General features: G+C 39.7%; 1 protein-coding gene across 8 annotated transcripts in view; it reads left to right on the top strand.

The window, feature by feature from the left end:
• Positions 1-14,204, top strand: part of BABAM2 (BRISC and BRCA1 A complex member 2) — a 396,153-nt gene that overhangs the window by 128,608 nt on the left and 253,341 nt on the right. For all 8 annotated transcript variants that reach the window (XM_029938035.1, XM_029938033.1, XM_029938034.1 and 5 more), the window contains one exon: positions 11,160-11,234. In XM_029938035.1, coding sequence (XP_029793895.1) covers positions 11,160-11,234 — 75 coding nt within the window. The remainder of the gene's footprint in view (positions 1-11,159; positions 11,235-14,204) is intronic.

Below are 14,204 nucleotides of genomic sequence, written 5' to 3'. Positions count from 1 at the left end.
ATTTCCTGTAGCTACCACTGCAGTCAAGATGCAAAACTATTCCTCACCACAAAGATTGCCCTCCTGTTGCCTCCTTTTAGCAGAACTAGTGTTAAGGTTAGAATTTTTATTTTGATGAATGCCACATCAGAAGCCACAGGTATAAAGTCACATACTGTTTTGATACAATATATCAAAATAAAGGTACTTTATACACCTGCTCAATGGGTAAAGCCTAAGGGCTCATTTCATATTACATACATTGACTGCCTTGCCAGTATTTCCTGCACGGGTCTGTCTAAAGAACCAGTGTTTGTTAACTTTAACAAATCACAGTAAAGAAGTTTGTGAATTTTTCTTTGGTTTTTAATTCCCAGAACTCAGTTACTTATCATACCTCATATTTTTATCAAAGACATTTTTCTTTCCTGCTGGGAAATGAATGTTTTGAGATGTTCTGCAACCACGTATTTTCACATAGTTTGCATATTAAAGAATACCCGTGGGTGATCTGTGAGATAAAAGAGTGTTTTGGCAATAGATTTTTTTTTCCTTTTGTGGGTATTTTCTTAATAATGGCGTATACTTATATAATGGAGAATGTGAAGCGGCTATTATTATTATTTTTTGTTACTATAGCTGACCTCAAATGGCAGTAAGATTTTCGGACTCTATGGCTTATAAATTAAACTCTGGCAGCATTTAACAATACCGTGCAGAAAAGAAAGGAGCTATTCTATAAGGTGCTCCTTATTTGAGTTAACAACCTTGGCTTCTGTCATCTCGTCCTGCTGTGGTGTTACATTTGAAGGGAAAGTGTATGAGCAGTGTTAAAAAATAAACAGGCATGTTAAAATTTTAGGAGTTTTTTTGAGTCAACATCAGTTCGAAGGTGGTTAGGAGCATTCTTTCGACAAAAGCCAGGAGTAGGGCTTTTTTGTAGAGAAGGCACAGGAGCAGGGAACTTTGCGTAGCCCAAGTGGCTGCATTATTTGGGACAGCCTTGTTGGCTGTTTGTGACTGATTGTTTTTCTTAATTTTGAGGCATTTATTGGAAATGACTGGCTTAGATTTCAGTTTGCCCAAGTCACCTACCACAGCGTTAGAACCGCCTCAGTCTAACGGCCTCCTTGTCTGGTTACTTTTATAGCAGTATGTGTTGGAGTTTAAGGTCCTTCTGGGCAGAGGCAGTTTGGAAATGTGTGTGAGAGAGAGAGTGGCCTGGGAGGTGGGAACTTCAGATTCTAATTCTGTCATTGGTTTTGTGTATGAGTGAGTATAGACTTTTCTCTGTGTCACTTTTCCTGGTGGTAACTTCTCTGTCACCCAGGGAAGCAAACAGAACTGAGCAAACATGGGGTTATGTAACATAGAGTATTGGTATTATACTTCTTTTGTAAATAGTTGAAGTGAATTATGATAGTAGGGGCTCAATAAATTCTAGGTTAGTGATTGTGCCTATATTATCTCCGAAAATGCTGTTCATCGTAAAGTACCGTATGTGGACTCGCAGAAGTTGATGCCAATAAGATGCAGATAAGGAATGGAAAGCAAGGTGAAAGGGAAAAGTACTTGTTAAGAGAGACAGAGGTGCTTATCTTTCCAGAGCAGATCCGATGGCGTTGTGAGCTGAAGAGAGCACATCGCGGGGTGTCTGGAATGCAGGCAGAGAAAACGAAGTAGAGACAGTAGGTTTAGGCAGCATTTGGTGGAGAAAAAAACATTATCTGGAAGAGGCAGTGGGGTCCCGTGATCATTCTCCACTACCCAGATGATGTGTATCAGCCTTCCTGTTAGGAGTGTTCCAGGGTCACGGAATTTGGTAGCTCAAGTACATCTTCAGGTGTTTGTGACAGAGAGAATCTAACTTGATGTGGGGGTTAGTAGTAACGGAAAAGTGTCTAGAACAGTTCAGCCCAGTACAAGAGCTGCCAGCCAGCCAGGGTATGTGGCCGCTGAGCACCTGCAGCGTTACTGTGACCTGGGAGGTAAGCACACGTGAAATACCAACCAGAATTAGAAGAATTCTATACCAAAAAATGATCTCATTAACGATTTTTAGATTGATTACAGGTGGAAATGGGAGTATTTTAGGTATATTGGGATATGGTATTAAAATTGATTTCACTAGTTTCTCTTGCCTTTTTAAACGTGGCTATTAGAAAATACTGAAAATCTTACGCACGTGTGTTTGGTTACATTTGTGTGTTGTATCCCTTTCTCTAGGATAGCACGAGTCTAGAATGGTGGGCAGGGGGAGGGCCGGAGTGCTGACAGAGGGAATAAAATATCTGGAGGGTCGGAAAGTGCGTGGCCTTTTTACCTTGGCCATGAGGATGAAGTCGGTGTTCTGGGGATGCTTGTCAGCCAGGGGGTCCCAGGGGCTTCTCTCATAGTTGTCCTTTGACTTACACTGCTTGGGAGTTGTGCCCTCCTGGCCGTGACTTGGAGACAGGGATCCACTTGTGCTCCTGTGAAAAGTGCGGTGTGAGTATCAGCTGTGTCACACATGCTTCTAGGAACCGACAGATTTGTTTGTTTTTGTTTTTAGCCACATGGAACGATTACGAGTCGAACATTATTGAAAATAAAGGAACCCATGGCGGGGGCTCACATTTTTGTTGTTTTTGTAACGGATTTGTTATATTGGATTCTGACCTCGATGTCAGTAGGAGAACTTGGGGTCTTGCCCGCAGTAGTTTAGATCACAGATTTTGACTTGATTCCTAAGAAGTGGTACGTGTGTGCCCCTACATTACTTTATACCTATAGACATTAAAGGTGAGTGTGATAGCTTGTTCAGTTTTCCTGACATTTAAAAGAAATTTTATTTTATTTTTTGAAATAATAGAACTATATCAGTAGGCAGTTCACATTTCTGTTAGCAGCAGGATGCATTAGGTGGAAAAGACCTGGTTTTATGGAAGCAGACGAAGCACAAAAGAAATGCTCTCCACTTCCTTTGCCAGTACTTTGCAGCAGCATGTGAGGAAGGACGGGCCTCTGTTTGGGAGGCCACTTGTTTGCTCTGAAATCTTGGGTGCCTTGCTCCGTTTCCTAGGTGGCCATTTGATTTCTCAGCATAGAGGGGTCTGCAAGGGTCTTCAAAGAACCAGTTACCCCGAGGTTTTGAGTTTCTTTTCTTTTTTTTTTTTTTAAAGCAGGCTTCACGCCCAGCGTGGAGCCCAGCACAGGGCTTGAACTCACGATGCTGAGATCAAGATCTTATCTGAAATCAAGTGTCTGACGCTCAATTGACTGAGCCACCCAGGCGACCCTTCCCCAAGGTTTTAATGCTTTTTTTCTATGTAGTAAAAGGGAAAAGGTGAAGAATCCTGTATTTGAAGAGTTCTGTGAGACAACCCCTCAGATCGTTTTACGGCTTTGGGGGAGAGTGCACATAACTCAACCCCCCAGTCCTAAAATGTTTCCTAGTTTTTCAGTTATTTTCAGTACTCCTAGCTTTTTAACTGTGAGGAACTCTGGGAGTAGTGTTGGTTAGTTCAGAAGGTGCATTAGCCAAACAGAATTCTTGCCTGGGAATGTGGAGGTGGCACAGAGAGAATGAGCTTAGGGTCCTTGTGAGTAACTGGTGTGTCACATGCAAATTTTTTCTCATATTATCTAGTCAGAGGAATGAGAAAGTGGTAGCTGGACAGAAAGATGAAGCACAAAGAGAGCAGAGTTAAGACAAGGACAAACTGCACTAGGTATTCAGGTCTTTCAAACTGAGAGTGGGCTGCGTTTTTAGTCTAAGCTTCCATGAGATACCTCGGATCCTTTTAATAAATGACCTTTCATTTGCTCGGGTGAGTTTGAGATAGAATTCTGTTACCTAAAATGCAGACTCCTGTGTCCATTACTTCCAAAGCATCCAGTGAATATCTCTGTTGGAGCATCACATCGTAATAGTCAAAACAGACTTTAAGCTCCATGAGGAGAGGGACTGTATTTTGTCTTAAGATCTCCATCACCTAACCTGGCACTTGGCACCGTAGGTGTTCAGTAAATGTTTGTTGAATCAATGAATGGATGGATGAATGAGTGAAGACATGAATTAAGAGCATCTCATTATGTACACTGTGGATGGCCAATTCTTTTTTAAAAGTTTTTGAGTGAGTAATATATTCAGATTGTTGAAAAACCAAAATCTGTTAAAAGAGATGTAGGGAAAAGTCTCTCTCTCTCATCATTGTCCAGTGTCCACCTAAATCAGGACTGTCTCTCTTTCTTCTCCACCCCAGTAAGCACTGGTATAGCTTGTTCCTAGTGTACCTTTTCAGAGGTCCTTTATGCACATAGAAACAAATACAAATATATATACACACACATTCCCCCCTTTTAATGCGGATGGTAACATGTAGTATACGCCACTCATGGCAGCTTTGCTTTTGACTTAATACAGCCCAGGGATTTTCTTTTCCAAATACGCACGTAGAGAGCTCCTTCATCCTTATACCTGCCATTTTGCGTGTGTTCAAGTATGTCTGTGAGATAAATAACTAGAAGAGGAATTGCTGGATCAAAGTTTATGTGTGTTTATAATTTTATCTGTAAAATGCTCTCCATGAAGTTTATACTAATTTATTAAGCCAGCAGCAATACACGACAGTGGTTGTTTCTCCACAGTATTGCCAGCAGTGTATTAACATATTTGAAGATTTCTGTCACGCTCCACATTGCATAATGGCCTGGTAGCTCCCGTTGGACCACCCCTTCCACAAACAACAACTGTAAGCTCTGGACAGACTGTAAAGCCATGTGCCTGAAGGTGTTGGATGGTGATCGAAAGCAGTCAGATACTGAATTGGTTGATACTTGGAAGAGGGGAAGGCAGAGCTAACAGGACAGAATCAAAGCATCTAGTATATGTGAATGTGGAGTCCTGGAAAGAGAGGAGTGGAGAAAAAGAGGGAGCAGGGACATATTTGATGAAATAAGGCCTACATACTTCCAAATATGGCAAAAGGCATAAATTTACAGATTCAAGAATCTCACCAAACCCTAACTAAGACAAATGCAAATCAGAATACTGAAAACCACACATAAAGGGGAAATCTTAAGTGATCGCAGAAAAACGACACTTTATTCGTAGGTGAGTAGTTACTTGAGTCAACACTGACTTTTCATCAAAAACAGCGGAGGTGAGAACACAGTACAGCAATGTCTTTGAAGTGCGATGGATTTTTGTCACTCTGTTTGGTAAAAAGTGATCATCTGTATTCCTTTTGTTATGAATAAAGTTAAGCATTTTTTCATGTTTAAGACTATTTGTATGTCTTTTCTGTATATTCTTTGCCTGTTTTTCTTGGGGTTTTCATCTTTTTTCTTCATTAAGGTCATTAGCTTTTTGTGGTAGAGTCACAAAGACATTTTTCTCTTTCAGTTGTCTTTTGACTTTACTGATGGTGGTTTTTGTTATCCACAAATCTTTATATTCTGGCTGTCAAACTTACCTGTCTTTTCTCTTATGGCTTCTGACTTTGGAGTCGGATTTGAAAGGCATTCCCTGTTGCAGGTTTATAAAGGCACTCATTAGTGTTTTCCTCCTTATGGTCTGAGCTTCTACACTGAAATTCTTAGTCTCCTTGGACTTTAGACTTTATCCTCATGTATGATATGAGATGTGGATCTAACATTATTCCTAGATGGCGAGGCAGGTGTCCCATGTCACCGACCAGGACACTAAAGGTGTTTGGTTTATTTCTGGACTCATTTTCTGTTTGATTAGCACCAGTATTACCCTGCTGTAATTACTGTGCATTCAGTCTCTGGTGTAGTTAGCCTGTCTCACTGCTTTGCTTCTTTGAAGCTTTCCTAGCTGGTATTAGTTGTTTCTTTTTCTATGGGGTCATATGCCTTGGCTTTCTAAGAGTTCCCTCAGAGTAATGAGCCCCAAAATCTAGATAGAGTTTTCACAGGTTGTAATTTATAGGAGCATTATTTTGATGAATGTCTGACCCACTCACTAGATGATAAGCTGTAAGAGGGCAGGGGCCATGTCTACTTTCCTCACTATATTTGCAATACCTAATATAGGGCCTGAGACATTTTGGGTTCTTAATTCATAATGCTGAATGGATGAATGAATCTTGAGTCTTGAGGTTGAGCTCTGACTCTTTACTACTCTCTCAATGGCTATAGGCAGGTTTCTTGACTGTGTTAGGCCTAAGTTTCCTCATTTCTAAAATAGGAACAAGTGAATTATATCTATAGAACAGGGTTTGGGGATAATTAAATAATATAGCTTAGAAAACATTTGGTAAAGGAGGAGATGTTATGAAATCCTCGTTAGACTGACTTTGGCTTTCCTTTTCACATGTAATGAGTAATTATGCATTTGCTAAGGACTGTCTCCAGACTTGGGTTATTGGTTGTCAGAGTCCTTTTGAAGAATCACCACTACTGTCACCCTGTTCAAGTTGTAGTCATTCTTCTTTTTTTTGGTAAATGTTTATTTATTTATTTTGAAACAGAGAACACAAATCGGGTAGGGGCAGAGAGAGAATTTCAAGAAGGTCCCGTGCCGTCGTCAGCACAGTGCCCAATGTGGGGCTCAACCTCATGACCTATGAGATCATGACCTGAACTGAAATCAGGAGTTGGGTGCCCAGCCGACTAAGCCACCCAGGTGCCCCAAAGTCATAGTCATTCTTGAGTTCTTCTTAGCTGTTAGCTATCTAGGTCATAGAAACAGTCAATTTTGGATCACAGCTTGTTGACAAGGGAACGGCCTCTAACAAAGAAAGTGAAATTTCCCTTTACACAGCAGCCTGGGTTTGGAGCGCATTCTGTACAAGATGTCAACCTGTCACTACCTGTCATGTGACATAGCCGCTATTACCAGAAGAAAAGTTAGATCTAATAAATTGCCAAAACTCAGAGCCTTATTAGTTTAAGTTACTTGCCAGTGTACTATAACTTGAAAAAAAGGAAGGATGCACATATTTATTGCTAAGCTGGGGAAATTGCCATGAAGGCAGTTGGCAGAATGGCTGACATTTTCACAGTCAGAGGTCAGATAATTTCCTACATCTATCCAAGAGAAGATTTGACCAAGGACTGACAAAAAAATAAAATTATTCTGTTCACTTGGCTGCATCTAAATGTCTCATTTTCAGCTTACAGGAAAGATTGCTATGGAAGCAATCTTTGACGTTACAACAGCGTGACCGTAAATTGCTTGAATAACTGTTGGAACTTCGAATGTAAAAACACAGAAAAAGTCATCTGAGGTAGAACTCAGAAAGGATTTTTCACTTATGGTTTATTCCCTACATAATTTATGGTTCAAATTTTATATTAAGGTATGTTTTAAATCAGTATTTACTTAGTTACACAGAAAGAGAGGACTTCCAGGTCACAAGGAAAATCAGTGGCAGAACTAAAAGCTGAATTCTTGAGTTGTAGTTTCCAGCGCTTCTAACCCTGTTAGAAATAAATGCTAAGCTTTCTTTATTCTCTCAATGGCAAAATAAAGAATGTATAGTCAGCTTGAAAGTTGGAGATCAAAAAGCACTTTCTGTGGTTTCCAGAGAACCAAATTTCCTTTCATAGTCTCGAGTTTATCGTGTTATGAATTTCATTGTGTAAATCAGCCCATTGCTGATAAATACGAACTCATATCAGTCCTTGGGTCCACATACCTTTTATTATGAATTTAGTTGTGTAAATCAGTCTCTTGCCAATAAACATAAATTTATATTAGTTCTAGCATCAACATTTTGGGAGGGGATAAAGTAGGGATTGTCTGAGCGCTTTTAAAGGAATGTTGGTCTAAAATAGCTGGTAGAATAAAAATATATTGTACAAACTAAAATAGGGCAAAAGAGCTAAAATACAGTGGATGGACTAAAATAACTAGCAGTTCACATGAGTCCAAGTGCTAAATACGTAATTATATTTCCCATTACCTTATATGTACATGACTTGTTTTTTTTTAATCCTGCATTTTTTCCCTTTTATTATTTAAAAAAAAAATGTAGACGAACCATTGGGTCTAACAATGTGAATGGTTTGAGATCACCATTTTAACTTACAGATCACCATTGTATACTAGTAGGTAGAAATGGCTGTTCATTGATTGTATTTGATTTGCTTCTTTAAACTGAAAATGAAGATGAATTGTGTTTGATTTGTCATTGTCTGTCCAACCAACTCCCTTCCCCAACTTCTTCTAATCCCTTGGTACTTCTAAAAACCTCTCTCTACATCCCCAGAAATGACCTAACCAATGTTCCACATAGATGTGGTAGCCACTTTAGTGTTCACTAATTTTATGAGCGATGTCGCATATCCTACTGGGGTTAGGAGAAGAGAGTGTCTGCATGACCTTTGATCAGTATTAGTACTTGTTTGCCCCAGTAGCACTGCCCTTCTTGTTCTTTCTTGAACTTCTAGGCCTACTCCTGCCTCACCCCTTTTTATATTTCCTGTTCTCTTTGCCTGGGATGTTTTTCCTCCACATCCCACATGATTTTTCTTCCTTCCCTTTTTAATGGCTCTGCTCAGTTGTTACCTTGTCAGGGCATTCTATAAAGAAGCTATACTCCACCGTTTGAGAGTTTTGAGCCAAGGGGGATCATGATCTGAGTAATGTGTTAAAAGGGTTGCTGTGTGGATGGAGATGGGAGCAGACTGCTGGCAAACAAGGGCTGAAGCAGTCGGGGTGATTGCAGCCAGCTAGGCTGGAGGTGGCTGTGGCCTAGGTCACATGACTGTGTGTAGTGAGAAGGGGGTGGGGCTGAGGATCTATTCTGAAGGTAGAATCAGCAGGATTTGCTGCCACCTTGAACGTAGGACAAGCGAGAAAGAGAGGAGTCAAGGTCTTGAGGGTTTTTGGCCTGAGGGATTGAAAGAATGGAATTAGCATTTACTAAAATGAAGAATAAATATCAAAGGAAGGAAGTCAAGGGTTTGGTTTTATTGATGATAGTTGGATAAATAAAACAGGCTAGGAAAAAGTCTAGGGAGAGATAGAACTTTTAGGAATCATTAGCATATAAATGGTATTGAAAATCTTGAGCCTGGATGACATCATCTAGGAAGTGTCCAGGAAGGACAGAGATCTTGAGTCTGAGCTGTGGAGTTCAGAGTTCAGAAGCTGGGAGACCATAAAGAAGGCCAGTGAAGTAAAGAAGAACCAAGAGAGTGGGATCCTGGAAACAAAGGGAAGAATGTAAGGAGTAATAATCAGTTATGTCAAAATGCCGCAGAGAGAACAAGCAATAAAATGAGGACTGAGAAATGACCACTGGGCTTGGAGTTGGGGAGGTCATTCTCCCCTCTTTCAGTGTATGAGCCCCTGTACTTAGGTCCAAAGACTCACACTGAACAGGTGGTATTAGTTGTAGAGTCCTCCAGTTGCTTAACAAAACACCGAAACCATACCTGCCTAGTCATCTTGAGCACTAATAAAATGTAAGAATTATATTAGGCTCTTTCACAAACCTTTTCCTTCCACCTACTGTGATGCAAGCTGTTCGTAGATCCTTAGGTGACTCTTAACTGTTCTTTCCAGTAGCCTGCACGTATTGGCGTTGCAGACCTAGTATAGCTGCTCAGCTCCAATGTCACCGCTGACACTTCTGGTGGCACAGTGGCTGCTGTGCGTCTGTCTGGCTCGCCTCAGCTTTGCGTCTGTCCATTTCTCTCATTTCTGCTTTTTCTGTCATGAGGTTAAGCTTGTGGTAATGAGGAAGTGCTCTGTCCTCAGCCGGAGGTCAAGGTAAGTTAAAAGATGTTATAAGCAGGAAAACAACAAACTGTACCATGTAGAGGGGAGTTATCACTTTTATCTTTTGAGCTCAAGGTTTATTTTTTTAATTTATTTTTTAGTTATTTATTTATTTTTTATTTTATTTTGTTTATTTGCATTTTATTTGCATTTTCAAGGTTTTAGGTCAGAGTTTAAAAATTGCAGCCAGTTGCTCGGGTAGTAACAGAAAGGTGACTGATGTGGAATCTTCTGTAAGAGGTGTGCACATGTGCTTACGTGCCTTCATTCACTGCTCCATAAAAAATCTCTGTAAATGCTTGCTATGTGTAAAGATGTGTTTTAGGAACTCGAGGTGCTTGGGTTTTTTTTGTCTTTTGTTTTTTGTTTTTTAAGGGGGGAGGGCAGTGGAGATATTGGGAGCTCTTTAGTTTTCACAAAATATAAAAAGGATAGAGGTCCACTTTTTAGAGTAGTTCTAGATCATCCCTGGAGTTCTTTGTTCAAACAAGTTGTCATAGTAACACCCAATATGTCAGAATCCCAAGCTGACCTGCAGGGGTGCAGTGAGAGCGAAAGACCCAGAACGCCACCAGCTCAACACCCTTCTGTGTGGCCTTTGCAGACAGGTTCCTTGGACCCCGAGGTGTCTGATAGCCCAACTGGAAGACCCCTTGTCCATATTATGACAGTTGTGGGTTTTTTTTTTTGTGATGCCTTAGCCTTTCCCATCATAAACAAAACAAAACAAAACAACTTTGATTTCCCATCATTATGAAGTGAGAGGAAAACTTTTTTCTTTTACATGAGTTTTTTTCTTTAAAAAAAATGTAGCTATTTTTAGGCTTGGTTGAGTGTTTGAGTTCTATAAATCTTGGTCCATCTTTCCTATGGAGACTAGTTCTTTGAGAGAATTACCAAAAATGTTAGTTGATGATGGATGTTAATAGATTGTTCAGGAGATTAGAATCTTATTTGGGGTGCCTGTTGATAGACTGCTTAATATTCTAAGGGTAGAAGTTTGACCTTTGACTGTACTTTCAGACACACTGTAAGGAATGCTGATAACACGCCAGTCATCTGTGAGTCATAAATCTTAGTGAATTGGTCTGAATGCTTTAGGAAAAAAAAAATGAATCAAAGGGACAGGTTTGTCTTTATTGCTTGGATTAAAAAAAATCATACATTCGTGTATTCTTTTTACACTTAAACTGAAAAGGTAATGCTACATTATAATTTTAGTGCACATTAAAAATGCAGATTTAAAAAATTCTAACTGTGCTTTTACTAGCTCGTAATTTAATAATTCTTTTGGATCTTTCCCCACTTTTCTTACTTGATGTTAGGAAACCCAAATTGAAAATGCCTCCAGTTTGAACAGCTTGAACTTGTGGCCTTGGTGATAATTGTCACTTTACAACCAATTTTTTATTTTAATCTTACTGTTACACCTTTTGTCCTACAGACTGGTGAATTTTCAGCTCGTTTCCTTTTGAAGTTGCCAGTGGATTTCAGCAATATCCCCACCTACCTTCTCAAGGTAAAAATATATGATATCTGTATGAGAATGTAAATGAGCTCTTAAAGTAATTATTTGACCCTGAATATTTATGTGACTGGCTTGTCAGCATTTTGATGAATTTATTAAAAATTTTTAGTGTATAAAGATTCACTGAGTTTGTTATCAAAAAGCTAAAATAATAGCCCTAAAAGTAATTTCAAAAATGAATTTTCCTTATAAAATAAAATTCATATAAGAAAACTAAATGTGGGGGAGAATCACTGCTAGTAATCTTATTGGGAGGAAAGACTGTCATGGAAATTGTCCAGTAGGCATTCTTTAGGTAAGACTGCATATTAAATGTGCTATGCTATAGAGCATCTCCTTTTCTTATTTATGTCAACAGTTCATCTAAGGCACCTTCATAGTTGGGCTGTCCAGACCTGATTTAGGCCAGTGTATATGGCATTCTTTTAGTTTTTAATGTTTTTATTTATTTTTGAGAGACAGAGAGGGACAGAGCATGACTGGGGGAGGGGAAGAGAGAGAGGGAGACAGAATCTGAAGCAGGCTTCAGGCTCCAAGCTCTCAACATAGAGCCTGATGTGGGACTAGAACTCACAAACCATGAGATCATGACCTGAGCTGAAGTTGGACGTTAAATTGACTGAGCCACCCAGGCGCCCCTATATGGCATTCTTTACAGTGTGTTGCAGGCAAGGAGTGGCTGGGGGAGCAGCCACTCTGGGCCAGGGTCACAGAGGCTTTGCACAGAAGAGGTAGAATCCAAGTGACTAGGGCTATGGTTAACATGAATGAAACCAAATGGACCTGGGAGCAGGTTTGAACAGAAGAGTCTTAACACAAGACCTGGGTTCATCATAAATAAGGAGATTTGGGTTGGAATTTAAGATACAGCTAGCTTCCCTTAGCCCCATATTTCAGTGTGTAGTTATATAGCTTCAGGCTAATGGAAGAGAAATGTCTGCCTTCCTAATGTGATGTTGTTCAGAGAGTTAATGACATTTACAATCATCTAGAAAGAAAGAAACCTTGTGCAAGTTTCCTGGTATATTGTAGTAGCCATAAATAATATTAGATACTAATTTTGATAATGGTTGGAAGTATGGTCTGGTGGAATATAAACTATAGACCATAGAAAAGGTTATGGAACTCTTTAAAAATTTTTTTTATTTTTGAGAGAGACAGAGACAGAGTATGAGTGGGGTGGAAGTTGGGGGAGGGGCAGAAAGGGGGGAGTTGCAGAATCAGAAGCAGGTTCCAGGCTCTGAGCTGTCAGCACAGGGAACACTTTTTAAAATACATTCCACTTGAGGCTCTTGGTTGGCTCAGTCGGTTGAGCATCCTGCTTCAGCTCAAGTCACCATCTTGTGGTTCATGAGTTTGAGTCCCACATCGGGCTCTGTGCTGACAGCTCCAGAGCCTGGAATCTTCTTCCAATTCTGCGACTCCCTCTCTATCTGCCCCCACCGCCCTGCTCATACTCTGTCTCTCTCTTTCTCTCAAAAATAAATAAAACATTAAAAAAAAATACCTTTGACTCAAGGTGGGGAAATTATTTTCTTTTCCTTTAAGTAAAACATGGGGTTTTTGTGCTTCATTAAACATTCATTTTTAATTTCTCCTTTGGGAGACCAGTTTTCCACTCTGTATCCAAGAGTTACGAAGTCCAAGTAAGAATGGAAGTCAATTTGTATCAGTTTCTCCACACTTCTGTTGTGGAAAATATGCATATTAAATCTGTGATTACCAAGCATAATTAATTTGGTTTTAGCAATTACTATGCTCTATTAGAGTAGCAAGCAGTCTCCTTGGAAACTTAGATCACAGACTCATTGACCTTCGTGTATTCCAGTTAAAACTCTCTTTTAGCTCATTTAAAGCCAAATTCAGTAGTATATGAGAGAACGTTATTTCTATAATCACGTCAACCATTATTTACAGTTACAGTATCTGTTTTGATTTGTTGGGCCTTATCAGTTGGATTGGTTGTCCTGTTTACTTGAACCTAATGTTGCCCCTGCTCGTGTTCTTTTTTTTTTTTTTTTAATTTTTTTAATTTATTTTTGAGAGACAGACAGCGGGAGCAGGGGAGGGTCAGAGAAAGAGAGAGAGAGAGAGAGAGAGATACAGAATCTGAAGCAGGCTCCAGGCTCTATGCTAGCTGTCAGCACAGAGCCTGACGCGGGACTCAAACCCACGAACTGTGAGATCATGACCTGAGCTGAAGTCAGATGCTTAACCGACTGAGTCACCCAGGCGCCCCCCCATGTTCTTGAGGCTCAAAGGCAAAAAACACTTCTTGGCTTATAATCTAATTTTTTCTTTTTAAAATCAGATTTCTATATTTTCTACTCTATGAATCCTAACTTTTTATTATTATGTCCTTACTTTCCTTGCCAGTCAGATAGGATAGAGGTGGAAACTATTTGGCAAAATGGGAAAGCCTCCCCCCCACTCCGCCAAGGTACTATGAAATGACATTTCTACTATAGATGAAATGCCTACGTTGGAGCACTGATGTCTTTTTGGATTTTTAATCCATGTAAAAGAGTAAAGCCACAAGGACAAAAAAGAAGGAAGGAAGGAAGGAAGGAAGGAAGGAAGGAAGGAAGGAAGGAGGGAAAAAGGAAACAAAAAACTTTTTTGTGTAACACAAAATAACCAGGAAAAAAATACCTGCCTAGCAGAAGTAATCCAGAATGCCCATTGAAGGTTTTAAGATCTAAGTTCCTAAAGTTGTTGTATCATAACCTTGGGACATTTGGCTGTACTACTCTTAAAACTGAGTTTGCATTGGGAACCGATTTACATATTAGCATTTGGATGTTCCTAATCTGATTGATTACCAGGCTGCTATCTGACAGTCTCTGTCCCAAAAGAAAGTCTTCAGATTCTAAGGGTGAGGATAGTGTTCAGCATCAATGTAGTTTTATCTCACCATCCCAAAGAAATGAAACGTGACGTAGAATTTTAAATATTGACATA

The sequence above is a fragment of the Suricata suricatta genome, chromosome 4 (genome assembly GCF_006229205.1).
Source record: "Suricata suricatta isolate VVHF042 chromosome 4, meerkat_22Aug2017_6uvM2_HiC, whole genome shotgun sequence".
Taxonomy (NCBI): domain Eukaryota; kingdom Metazoa; phylum Chordata; class Mammalia; order Carnivora; family Herpestidae; genus Suricata; species Suricata suricatta.
This window is presented reverse-complemented; position numbering and strand designations above follow the sequence as displayed.